At 44.4% G+C, this 13,570-nt stretch overlaps 1 protein-coding gene across 3 annotated transcripts in view; it reads left to right on the top strand.

The window, feature by feature from the left end:
* The window catches only part of MYOM2 (myomesin 2), a 253,595-nt gene that overhangs the window by 196,361 nt on the left and 43,664 nt on the right, over nt 1–13,570 (top strand). For all 3 annotated transcript variants that reach the window (XR_011312429.1, XM_069726901.1, XM_069726900.1), the window contains 2 exons: nt 11,386–11,473; nt 13,113–13,151. Coding sequence is in view for 2 of the 3 variants with exons in the window: in XM_069726901.1 (XP_069583002.1) it covers nt 11,386–11,473; nt 13,113–13,151 (127 nt within the window). In the remaining variant the exon portion in view is untranslated. The remainder of the gene's footprint in view (nt 1–11,385; nt 11,474–13,112; nt 13,152–13,570) is intronic.

Raw genomic sequence — 13,570 nt, 5'->3', positions numbered from 1 at the left:
GTTATATCATCTCTGCCCAGGGTTTGGCTATGGATCCTGCCAAGCTACAGGCTGTGATGGACTGGCAGGAACCCCATTCTCTTAAAGCGGTGCAGCGCTTTATGAGGTTCATTAATTACTATCGCCAGTTCATTCCACACTTCTCAACTTTGGTAGCTCCCTTGGTTGCCCTCACCAAGAAAGGAGCAAATCCCAAGTTGTGGTGAGAGGAGGTTTCCAAGGCCTTTCTCTCGATTAAGTCCCACTTCGCTAGCGCTCCCATCCTACATCGCCCCGATGTAGATAAGCCATTTATCATGGAGGTGGATGCCTCATCCGTTGGTGCTGGAGCAGTCCTTTTCAAAAAGGATGCTCAAGGTAGGAAGCATCCTTGCTTCTTCTTCTCCAAGACCTTCACACCAGCAGAGAGGAATTATTCCATCGGGGACAGGGAGTTGCTAGCCATGAAGTTGGCTTTTTCAGAATGGAGACACCTCTTGGAGGGAGCTTGCTTTCCCTTCCAAGTGTTCACTGACCACAAGAACTTGGTATATATACAGACGGCCCAGCGGCTGAATTCTCGTCAGGCTAGGTCGTCCCTGTTCTTCTCCCGGTTCCATTTTACTCTCCATTTTCTCTCCGGGGAGAAGAACATTCGTGCCGATGCTCTCTCCCGCTCCGTAGTGTCATCTGAGAAGGAGGAGGAGGAGCCTCGGCTTATTGTCCCTTCTGTGAGCCTGAGAACTGTAGCTCCGGTTTCGCTAGAGTCTGTGCCCCCGGGCAAGACTTTTGTGCCAGCGAATTTGCGACCAGAGGTTCTCTCTTGGGCTCACTCGTCCAGAGTGGGTGGGCATTTTGGGACCAAAAGGACATCCGAGCTTTCGCATATGGCCCGTGAGGTCGGGGACTATATTCGTTCATGCATTTCCTGCGCCCAGAATCGGTCTCCTCAGCAACAGCTTGCTGGGTTGCTTTACCCTCTACCGGTGGCAGACAGGCCCTGGGAAATGGTTGGGATGGACTTCGTGGTGGGCTTACCCAAGTCGCATAACTGCACCGTTATCTGGGTTGTCACCGACAATTTCTCTAAGATGGTGCACTTGGTGCCGCTTCCACGGTTACCTTCTGCACGGGCCTTGGCGGCGTTATTCATTAAGCACATTTTCCGATTATATGGTATGGCTGATAAAATTGTCAGCCATCGGGGTCCCCAGTTTGCGTCTCAGTTTTGGAGAGAGCTCTGCCGTTTACTCAGCATAGAGTTGAACCTCTCCTCTGCATACCATCCCGAGATGAATGGGTTGGTGGAGAGGAACAACCAGACTCTGGTGACATACTTGCGACATTTTGTCTCTGCTAGGCAGGATGACTGGGCATCTTTGCTACCTTGGGCGGAATTTGCCTTGAACAATGCCGTAGCCGATTCCACTGGTCAGACTCCTTTTCTCCTTAATTACGGCCAGCACCCGCGTGTCCCTGTGCCCATGCCCGTGTCATCCAACGATTCTAGGGTGGAAGACTGGGCGGTGGAGGCACGTGACATCTGGGACCACACACAGGATGCCATCCGGGCCTCCAAGGAGAGAATGAGGGTTTCGGCTGATACACACCGGCGCCCCGCTCCGACCTTTGCTCCTGGCGACTTAGTGTGGCTCTCCGCCCGTAACATCAGGCTGCAAGTTGAGTCCACTAAGTTTGCTCCTGCTACATTGGCCCGTTCAAGGTTCTGGAACAGGTCAACCTTGTGGTCTACCATCTGGCTATTCCTCCACGCCTTGGTATCACCGATACTTTTCCCGTTTCCCTCTTAAAGCCTGTTCATTTGTCCCGGTTTTCTGAGTCATCTGCCGGGACATCGGGTTCATCCACGGATGAATTTGAGGTGAATGCTATCGTGAGGTGCAAGGTGGTACGTGGCAAGAAATTTTATCTGGTGGACTGGAAGGGTCACAGTTCAGAGGATAGAACCTGGGAGCCTGTGGAGCACATTCGGGCTCTGCTGCTCATTGCAGCTTTTGAGTGTAGCGAGGCTCAATGAGGGGGGGGCCCTAGAAGGGGGGGTAATGTTAGGAGTCGAGTTTCCTCTGCTGCACAGGGGGAATCTCAATCTTTGTCTGCTGCGGTCTCCCATTCTGCATCGGCTGCAGTGGAGTCTGCTCAGCGGAGACGTCGATCCCAGCGTCTCGCTGAGACTGATACAGTGCAAAGGGTTACTACTGCCTCTCCAGGCTCTGCTATTGTACCATGCACTGATCTGCGGCGAGCAGGCTTTTCAGGGAATAAGTCCTGCTTTGCACACACTGAGCATGCCCAGGGCAAGATCTCTCAGTGGAGATCTAGGGTCACATGCTCAGGTACTGCAGCAACTTCCATTGGTCCTTCTTGGAAGGTCCTGTAGGTGCTAGGACTAAGTCCTGTTTGCACACACTGAGCATGCCCAGGGAAAGATCTCTCAGTGGAGATCTAGGGTCACATGCTCAGGTACTGCAGCAACTCCATTGGTCCTTCTTTGAAAGGTCCTGTACGTGCTGCAACTATTTAAGGCTCGCATGGCCGCACGGCCATGTGCTAGTATCTTCATATGTTATGTGCTTTGCGCCAGTGTGGTCATATGTTTGTATGTGTTCAGGGACCCGGCTAAAATAAGCCCCTAGAATGCTGGCACCTACGGCGAGGAGATTGTGTTTATGTGTGTTCGGGGACCCGGCTGAAATAAGCCCCTAGAATGCTGGCACCTCCGGCGAGGAGTTTTGTGTGCATGCATGACCACTGACTGCTCTCATTTGGGTAGTTAGCCTGTGCCTCTGTGAAAGTCTAACAGTGCATAGAGCCTTGCCTGTTGTGAGTTCTGTTTTTGGGCTCCCTCTGGTGGTTACTGATGGTACTGGGTGATTTGTGTTCTGCTGTCTCTGGTGTCCACCTGTTCTATTAGGATTTGGGAGTTTCCTATTTAACCGGGCTTTCTTGTCATTTCCCCGCCGGCTATCAAGGTTATCAGAGTGTTTTGTTACCTCAGCTTCTGGCTTCAGTAATCTTCAGGACAAGCTAAGTTTTGATTTTCTTGTTCCACGTTTTGCTTTATTTTTGTCTTGTCCAGCTTGCATATAATTGTCTCTTTGCTGCTGGTTGCTTTAGTGGGCTGTAATTGCTCCTCATGTTCCATGAGTTGGAACATGAGTTCAAGTAATTACAGGATGGTTTTTTGAAGGGTTTTTTGCTGACCGCGCAGTTTACTTTTGTATCCTCTGCTATCTAGTTTTAGCGGGCCTCATTTTGCTGAATCTGTTTTCATACTGTGTATGTGCCTTCCTCTCATTTCACCGTCATTATATGTGGGGGGCTGCTATTTCTGTGGGGTATTTCTCTGGAGGCAAGAGAGGTCTGTGTTTCTTCTAATAGGGGAAGTTAGATCTTCGGCTGGTGCGAGACGTCTAGGATCAACGTAGGCACGTTCCCCGGCTATTGTTATTTGTGTGTTCAGGTTTAGGGTCGTGGTCAGCTCAGGTTCCATCACCCTAGAGCTCGTTGGTGCTTGTCCTTTTGTGATTCCCTGCCATTGGAATCATGACAGTATAGCCGGCCAAAATGTTTGGGCTGAAGTAGGAGGAAAAGTAGTCTGAGGAAGTTTTTTTTTTTTCTCTCCTCTGAGGTTGCTGCCTAGCCTTAATTGCAGCCAGGCTGATTTTTTTTTTTTTCCTCCTCTTAATCCTTGAATGGCTCTGACCTTAGCTGTTTATCATGGACGTCCAGAGTTTAGCTTCCAGCTTGAATAATCTTGCTGCTAAGGTTCAAAATATACAAGATTTTGTTGTACATGCTCCTATGTCTGAACCTAGAATTCCTATTCCAGAGTTCTTTGCTGGAGATAGATCTAGTTTTCTGAATTTTAGGAACAATTGCAAGCTGTTCCTTTCTTTGAAATCTCGCTCTTCTGGAGACCCTGCTCAGCAGGTTAAGATTATTATATCTTTCCTGCGGGGTGACCCTCAAAATTGGGCATTTGCATTTTCACCAGGGGATCCTGCGTTGCTTAATGTGGATGCGTTTTTTCTGGCATTGGGTTTGCTCTATGAGGAACCTAACCAGGAGATTCAGGCTGAAAAAGCTTTATTAGCTCTCTCTCAGGGGCAAGATGAAGCAGAAATATATTGTCAAAAATTTCGGAAATGGTCAGTGCTTACTCAGTGGAATGAGTGTGCCCTGGCTGCAAAGTTCAGAGATGGCCTTTCTGAGGCCATTAAAGATGTTATGGTGGGGTTCCCTGCGCCTACGGGTCTGAATGAGTCTATGACTATGGCTATTCAGATTGATTGGCGTTTACGGGAGCGCAAACCTGTGCACCATTTGGCGGTGTCTTCTGAACAGGCACTTGAGACAATGCAATGTGATAGAGTTCAGTCTAGAAGTGAACGGCAAAACTATAGGCGGAAAAATGGGTTGTGCTTTTATTGTGGTGATTCAGCTCATGTTATATCAGCATGCTCTAAACGCACAAAAAAGGTTGATAAGTCTGTTGCCATTAGTACGTTACAGTCTAAGTTCATTCTGTCTGTGACTCTGATTTGCTCATTATCATCCATTTCCGTCGATGCCTATGTAGATTCAGGCGCTGCCCTGAGTCTTATGGATTGGTCATTTGCCAAGCAATGTGGGTTTAGTCTTGAGCCTCTGGAAGTCCCTATTCCTTTGAAGGGAATTGACTCTACACCTTTAGCTATGAATATACCTCAGTACTGGACACAAGTGACCATGCGTATGACTCCCGTTCATCAGGAGGTGATTCGCTTCCTGGTATTGTATAATTTACATGATGTTCTAGTACTTGGTCTGCCATGGTTACAAACTCATAATCCAGTCCTTGACTGGAAAACAATGTCTGTGTTAAGCTGGGGATGTCAGGGGGTTCATGATGATGCACCTCCGATTTCTATCGCTTCATCTACTCCTTCTGAGGTTCCTGTATTTTTGTCTGATTATCGGGATGTTTTTGAGGAGCCTAAGCTCAGTTCGCTTCCTCCTCACAGGGATTGCGATTGTGCTATAGATTTAATTCCTGGTAGTAAATTTCCTAAAGGTCGTTTGTTCAATCTGTCAGTGCCAGAGCATACTGCTATGCGGGATTATGTTAAGGAGTCCTTGGAAAAGGGACATATCCGTCCATCTTCGTCCCCTTTGGGAGCAGGTTTTTTTTTCGTGGCCAAAAAAGATGGGTCCTTGAGGCCTTGTATAGATTATCGTCTTTTGAATAAGATTACCGTAAAATATCAGTATCCTTTGCCTTTGTTGACTGATTTGTTTGCTCGCATTAAGGGGGCTAAATGGTTCACTAAGATTGATCTTCGGGGTGTGTATAATCTTATATGAATAAAGCAAGGTGATGAGTGGAAAACCGCATTTAATACGCCTGAGGGCCATTTTGAGTATTTGGTAATGCCTTTCGGACTTTCTAATGCTCCTTCAGTCTTCCAGTCCTTTATGCACGATATTTTCCGTGAATATCTGGATAAATTTATGATTGTGTATTTGGATGATATTTTGTTTTTTTCTGATGACTGGGAGTCTCATGTTCAGCAGGTCAGGAAGGTGTTTCAGGTCCTGCGGGCTAATTCCTTGTTTGTAAAGGGCTCAAAGTGTCTCTTTGGAGTCCAGAAGATTTCTTTCTTGGGGTATATTTTTTCCCCTTCTACTATTGAGATGGATCCCGTCAAGGTTCGGGCTATTTGTGACTGGACGCAGCCTGCATCTCTTAAGAGTCTGCAGAAGTTCTTAGGCTTTGCTAATTTCTATCGTCGTTTTATAACTAATTTTTTTAGTGTTGTTAAGCCTTTGACGGATTTTACTAAGAAGGGTGCTGATGTTGCTGATTGGTCTCCTGCGGCTGTGGAGGCCTTTCGGGAACTTAAACGCCGGTTTTCTTCTGCTCCTGTGTTGCGTCAGCCTGATGTTTCGCTTCCTTTCCAAGTTGAGGTTGATGCTTCCGAGATTGGAGCGGGGGCGGTTTTGTCACAGAGAAGCTCCGATTGCTCGGTAATGAAGCCATGTGCGTTCTTTTCTAGAAAATTTTCGCCCGCTGAGCGGAATTATGATGTGGGTAATCGGGAACTTTTGGCCATGAAGTGGGCATTTGAGGAGTGGCGTCATTGGCTGGAGGGTGCTAGACATCGTGTGGTGGTCTTGACTGATCACAAAAATCTGATTTACCTTGAGTCTGCCAGGCGTCTGAATCCTAGACAGGCTCGTTGGTCACTGTTTTTCTCTCGTTTCAATTATGTGGTTTCATACCTGCCAGGTTCAAAGAATGTGAAGGCGGATGCTCTTTCTAGGAGTTTTGTGCCTGACTCCCTTGGAAATTCTGAGCCCACTGGTATCCTTAGGGATGGGGTGATTTTGTCGGCCGTCTTCCCAGACTTGCGACGTGCTTTGCAGGAGTTTCAGGCGGGTAAACCTGATCGTTGTCCGCCTGAGAGACTGTTTGTTCCGGATAGTTGGACCAGTAGAGTCATCTCCGAGGTCCATTCTTCTGCGTTGGCAGGTCATCCTGGAATATTTGGTACTAGAGACTTGGTGGCCAGGTCTTTTTGGTGGCCTTCCTTGTCGAGGGATGTGCGTTCTTTTGTGCAGTCTTGTGAGGTTTGTGCTCGGGCTAAGCCTTGCTGTTCTCGAGCCAGTGGATTGTTGTCACCTTTGCCTATCCCGAAGAGGCCTTGGACGCACATTTCCATGGACTTTATTTCGGATCTCCCTGTCTCTCAAAAAATGTCTGTCATCTGGGTTGTGTGTGACCGCTTTTCTAAAATGGTTCATCTTGTACCCTTGCCTAAGTTGCCTTCCTCCTCTGAGTTGGTCCCTCTGTTTTTCCAGAACGTGGTTCATTTGCATGGGATTCCGGAGAACATCGTTTCTGACAGGGGATCCCAGTTTGTGTCTAGATTTTGGCGGACGTTGTGTGCTAAGATGGGCATTGATTTGTCCTTTTCGTCTGCATTCCATCCTCAGACGAATGGCCAGACGGAGCGAACTAATCAGACCTTGGAAACTTATTTGAGGTGTTTTGTTTCTGCTGATCAGGATGACTGGGTTACCTTTTTGCCGCTGGCCGAGTTTGCCCTTAATAATCGGGCTAGTTCTGCTACCTTGGTTTCTCCTTTCTTTTGTAATTCGGGGTTTCATCCTCGTTTTTCCTCTGGTCAGGTGGAGCCTTCTAATTATCCTGGAGTGGACATGGTGGTGGATGGGTTGCATCGGATTTGGAGTCATGTGGTGGACAATTTGAAGTTGTCCCAGGAGAAGGCTCAGCAGTTTGCTAATCGCCGTCGCCGCGTGGGTCCTCGACTTCGTGTTGGGGACTTGGTGTGGTTGTCTTCTCGTTTTGTTCCTATGAAGGTCTCTTCTCCTAAGTTCAAGCCTCGGTTCATCGGTCCTTATAGGATCTTGGAAATTCTTAACCCTGTGTCGTTTCGTTTGGATCTCCCGGCATCGTTTGCTATTCATAATGTGTTCCATCGGTCGTTGTTGCGGAGGTATGAGGTACCTGTTGTTCCTTCGCTTGAGCCTCCTGCTCCGGTGCTGGTGGAGGGAGAATTGGAGTATGTTGTGGAGAAGATCTTGGATTCTCGTGTTTCCAGACGGAGACTCCAGTATTTGGTCAAGTGGAGGGGTTATGGTCAGGAGGATAATTCTTGGGTGGTTGCCTCTGATGTTCATGCTGATGATTTGGTCCGCGCTTTTCATAGGGCTCATCCTGGTCGCCCTGGTGGTTCTCGTGAGAGTTCGGTGACCCCTCCTCAAGGGGGGGGTACTGTTGTGAGTTCTGTTTTTGGGCTCCCTCTGGTGGTTACTGATGGTACTGGGTGATTTGTGTTCTGCTGTCTCTGGTGTCCACCTGTTCTATTAGGATTTGGGAGTTTCCTATTTAACCGGGCTTTCTTGTCATTTCCCCGCCGGCTATCAAGGTTATCAGAGTGTTTTGTTACCTCAGCTTCTGGCTTCAGTAATCTTCAGGACAAGCTAAGTTTTGATTTTCTTGTTCCACGTTTTGCTTTATTTTTGTCTTGTCCAGCTTGCATATAATTGTCTCTTTGCTGCTGGTTGCTTTAGTGGGCTGTAATTGCTCCTCATGTTCCATGAGTTGGAACATGAGTTCAAGTAATTACAGGATGGTTTTTTGAAGGGTTTTTTGCTGACCGCGCAGTTTACTTTTGTATCCTCTGCTATCTAGTTTTAGCGGGCCTCATTATGCTGAATCTGTTTTCATACTGTGTATGTGCCTTCCTCTCATTTCACCGTCATTATATGTGGGGGGCTGCTATTTCTGTGGGGTATTTCTCTGGAGGCAAGAGAGGTCTGTGTTTCTTCTAATAGGGGAAGTTAGATCTTCGGTTGGTGCGAGACGTCTAGGATCAACGTAGGCACGTTCCCCGGCTATTGTTATTTGTGTGTTCAGGTTTAGGGTCGCGGTCAGCTCAGGTTCCATCACCCTAGAGCTCGTTGGTGCTTGTCCTTTTGTGATTCCCTGCCATTGGAATCATGACACTTGCCTTCTCGGCTGCTCTGTGAAGCTAACAGAGCTGGTTCATACCGCCATACAGTGCCGCCATTTACTTAGCAGCAGGTTCTTTCCTGCACGGTGGATCCCGGGTTGCGAACGCACCAATCCCACTTAATAAATATATTTGGTGCGTTCCGCCAACCCTAACAATAACATATATGGTTACTTTTTGATTTCTTTACTTTTGTATTGAACAATCTGGAATTATTCAAATTTTTATGGAAAAGGCTTGTCAACATCCTCAGATGAGTATAGCAAGAAGACAAGCTCTGAAAAAAAATCCTATCTGATTTTGCATTTCTCTAATCATAGTTATTTATACTATGCATGGCGGTTGTGATGTGAATTGCAGCCCAATAAGCTCTTTGCAGCATGATGTAATAATGTATTACATTTTTACTTTGAGATATAAACTGTTAGGAGTCGAGTTTCCTCTGCTGCACAGGGGGAATCTCGATCCGTCTCCGCTGCGGTCTCCCATTCTTCTCCAGCAGCAGTGGAGTCTGCTCAGCAGGGACGTCGATCCCAGCGTCTCGCTCAGTCTGACTCTGTGCGAAGAGTTACTGCTGCTTTTCCTGCTTCTGCCATTGAAGCCAGTGCTGGGCAGCGGCGAGTGGATGTTTCTGGATCTAAGTCCTGCTTTTCTCTGTCTGAGCATGCCCAGGGCAGGATCTCCCGTTGGAGATCGAGGGTCACATGCTCAGGTACTGCAGCACATCCCATTGGTCCTTTTGGCAGGTCCTGAAAGGGCAAAACTTCTGTAGCTGTTTCCTGTGCTGCAGCTATATAAACTGCGCATGACCGCACGGCCATGCGCTAGTATTGTCTTGTAAATATGTGTGTGTGTTGTGAGTGAAAGTCGCTCTTTAAATAACCCTCCCTATTGAATGTCTGTTCGCGGAAGGTGTATGTTTGCTATATAGCGCCCGACTTATCCAACAGCACGAAACACACATTACAGCTACCAGTTGCTGTGTCCGCCAGTACGGCACTGTGCGCTTGCTCTGCGCTTTCCTGACCCAAGCCTGGGTGGTTAGTGGCGTCCGTCAGTGTGGCATCGCACGCACTCTTGTGCCTTAATATTATTATTTATGTTCCTCTGACACACCCAGTTGCGGTGTTGTGCCAGCAAGTGTCTAATCGGACTTCAATCCTGTGTAGGGGTTGAGTCCGCTGACTTCTTGCTCGCGCTTTATGTGCGGTACTGCGGTCCTGTGACGCAACAGGATTGCTTCCTTCACGCAGGGTGAAGTTAACCCATGTGTGTATACTTAGTACCGCCATATAGTCCGTCTTACTAGCAGTAGGGTCTTTTACCTGCACGGTGGACCTCGGACTGCGAACGCACCTAATACCATAACATCTGATTCTTGGTGCGTTCCGCCAGTCCCTAGCATAAACTTTGTAAGCTTTAGCAATATTCTCAGCTTTAGAATTAATTTCAATTTATTTCTAAACAATTATCACATAAAACCAGTAATGGCGGTCTGTAAGCCCTTCACCACCTATATAGGTATGTCAGCGGTCATTTCCTTTATTTTTGTTGAGGGCTCCATTGCTGAGCCAGCATATTTCCCTGCATATGACAGCTAATCTGATCAGCTTTCATGTGCATCTAACAGCTGTGGGTAGATAAGAGATCCACCTGCAGATGTTAACAAGTTAAGTGCCGCTGTCAATCTCTGACAGTGGCATTTCACAAGCGCTGGTCAGTAGTGTGTCACAAGACCCGCTCATGAATGGGTTGTCTTGACAGCCGAAAACCCCCATACCTGTCATTGTAAATCTCCTATGAACGCCTGCAGGGTTGAAGCCTTATTATGTGTAGCATAGAGGATCGGATGATCACAGCTTCAAGTCTCCTAAGGGGAGCAAAAAAAAAAGCAAAAAAGCAAAAAAAAAAATAAAGTTTTAAAAAATATTACAAAATAAAACAAAAGTTCAAATAACCACCCTTTTCCCTATTCAAAATAAAACAATTACCCCCCCCACACACATATTTGGTATCGCTGTGTTCATAAATATCCAATCTATAAAAATATGAAGTAAATTAATTTGATTGGTAAAAGGCTCAATGAGAAAAAAAAGAAAAACGCCAGAATTGTGTTTTTATGGTTGCCGCGACTTTGCAATAAAATGCAATAGCGGAAGATTAAAACATCATATCTACCTCAAAATGGTATTAATAAAATTGTCAGATCAGGACACAAATTATAAGCCCTGACTCAACCACATATCCTAAAAAATTGAGACGCTATGAGTCTCGGAAAATGGCAACTTGTTTTTCTTACAAACTTTGGAATTTTTTTTTATTATTTAAATAAAAATTAACCTACAAATGTTTGGTATCTGTGAACTCATAATAACATGGAGAACATGGACAACATGGTGGGGTAAAAAACATGGTGGAAGTGCACTTTTTTTTTGCAATTTCACTGCACTTGAATATTTTTCCCCAATTTTCAGTACACTATATGGTAAAATCAATGGTGTGATTCAAAAGTACAACTCGTCACACAGAAAGAAAGCCCTCATACGGTAATATTGATGGAAAAATCAAAAAGTTATGGCTCTGAGAAGCAAAGAGCTAAAAATGAAAACAAAAAGTGTAAAATTGCCCGGGGGTTGAAGAGGTTAATTCAATATACCATTTTTTTAAATCACCTGAAAAAAATGTCCACAAAGGCAATTATTCTAAAGTGATTTAAAGCAAATGCATTTGCACTGCAGTAAACCACTGTGATGTTCCTTGTCAAAATCATTTTCACGCTTTTCTTTACCATTTTTCCAGCGCATTTATTTATTTTTAATTTAAATGTTAAAGTGTCAAAATATTCTATTCTTTTTATTATTTATAGCTTACTAAGAAAGATCAAGCTGAATATAAGGCTACGTTGAAAGATGACAGAGGTCAAGATGTATCTACTCTTGATCTCTCTGGAAAAGGTGAGCAGACACATTTTTCTTTACTGCTAGAGATACTGCAACATTCTTTGGAAAAGAAAATAGCCGAGTGATGCTAAATAATCCTGACGGTAAAGGACAGAGATGTACTACTTAATTCTACCATGTATAATGCGCACCTTGGTCTATAGACTGTACATTGATTATGGCCAATTGCCCAAGCACACAAGGACCCACCTATGTCCAAGGACATCATTTACTCTCTTATTCATTATATACACTGACACGGAAATAAAATAAAACATTTTGGCAGTGGTTATTCAGCGGGATTATTATTCACTCACTGAAATTTAGTGAGCGTATTTGTATTAGGACTTTAGTTATTTAGTAGCTCTCGGATGGCCATCAATTTAGTGGGGAAAGCAGTTTAAAGGTTGACCTATAAATTAGGTTCGGACTAATGGCGCATTATGAAGCATGCACAACGTCCGCACCTGTGCAGTCATTGTAACACATCACAGTCCCATTCAATAATATTGACCGCTCAATATGCAGCTGGAAGCAGCAGTGATACAAATAATTGTCCTGCCGCAGTACAGTAATCTACTTCCAATGCGAACACAGCGATTCTGTCTGCTGCAAGACCGGAGACAGTAAATTGACATGTACCACAGACCATATTCTTGTCAACCGGTGATGTCTTTTAGGAGATTTTATGAGGCTGAAGTTAAAAAGGTCATTTTGAGCTTGAATGGTTTTCTCTGAAGGACAAAACCACCATTAATCATTGCATGGCTATGGGTTAGGCTACTAATATTCCAGATGATCTTCCGACACAAGCAAGAGAAGATGTAGGTGACCACACATGAAATACTTTAGAGCTGTCAATCGAACGGTCACAGATGATGATTTTTGCAGTACTGTCTAACAAAGCTGTGTCCTGAACTACAGATTAATTATAGCTCTAATTACTTAATTAAGCATACAGTATGGAAAGTGGTTGTCTTCTTCCAGGTCAGCCATAAGTTCCTGTGCGTGGACTAGTTTATCCATACCACTAGTAATTCTTATTTCTGAATCTGGGAGAATGGCAACATTAAAAATAAAGTAAAAAAAAATGAGCATTAAAAATTGAATACACCAGATACATATTTACCAGTACACATACAATACATACCATGGGTGCACTTTCTCCAGAATTTTGTTGAACACTTCATAGCTGATCTCAGGAAACTTTATTTATCAGAGCACGCATCATGTCACTTCCTATAAAAATATTCATTTATGTATTTCTATCTCGTGTTCAATTTCCAGCTTAACTGTTTTTGCAGCACAGTAATAACCATCCAGTCTATGAAGAATTATCTTTTTGTTGACATTTACCTGACTAAACATTTTTCTCGAAGCAGCAATTAGGGTTTTGCTGTGTAACCAAAGTCCAATAAGAAATCTTGCACTTTTTTTTCACGAATTCATTGAGGAAGATTAATGCATAACTTTTTTTTTTGCATGTCATGTCATCACATGCTTGACTAAAACAGAAATGTTCCTTCTGTAGATATGCAATATTTCTTACTTATGGTTATTTTCATTTGTTGCCGAGTCTGTATCTCATTGTAAAATGGAATATATTATATTAGCTCTCACTTGAATGTGATGGAATGTTTTCTTTTATCACTAGTTTATGAAGATATTGTCCTAGGAATGAGCAAAGTCAGCGGTAAGTTTATCTTTTCTTTATTCATTATGAGACTTTCAGAGTTTTAGAAATTGAGTAAACTTTTATGAATTTCCAGGGAAAATGTATCACTTGTTTTGCACCTGTTTTTTTTGGTGCATTTTGTTAATTTTTAGATACATTTGTGTAGCATTTTTAACCAATTTTGTCAGTAATTGTTATTCTCAACTCATCAAAAAAGGCAAGTGTCTGGCATTTTCCTTGTTTTAACCTTATACATGACTAGCAAATATTTTGAAATGTTGTAACAAAAAGTTGTCTACTTACTCCAGTGTGTTCTCTAGACAGAAGTACGGTATATGTACAAATAAAAGTATTAAACCACGTGGGACACAATAAATTTACCGCCTACAAGAGCAATGCATTTACTAGCAAAACTGACTTCAAAATTTCTACCATTT

Source organism: Ranitomeya imitator, chromosome 5, assembly GCF_032444005.1.
Source record: "Ranitomeya imitator isolate aRanImi1 chromosome 5, aRanImi1.pri, whole genome shotgun sequence".
NCBI lineage: Eukaryota > Metazoa > Chordata > Amphibia > Anura > Dendrobatidae > Ranitomeya > Ranitomeya imitator.
This window is presented reverse-complemented; position numbering and strand designations above follow the sequence as displayed.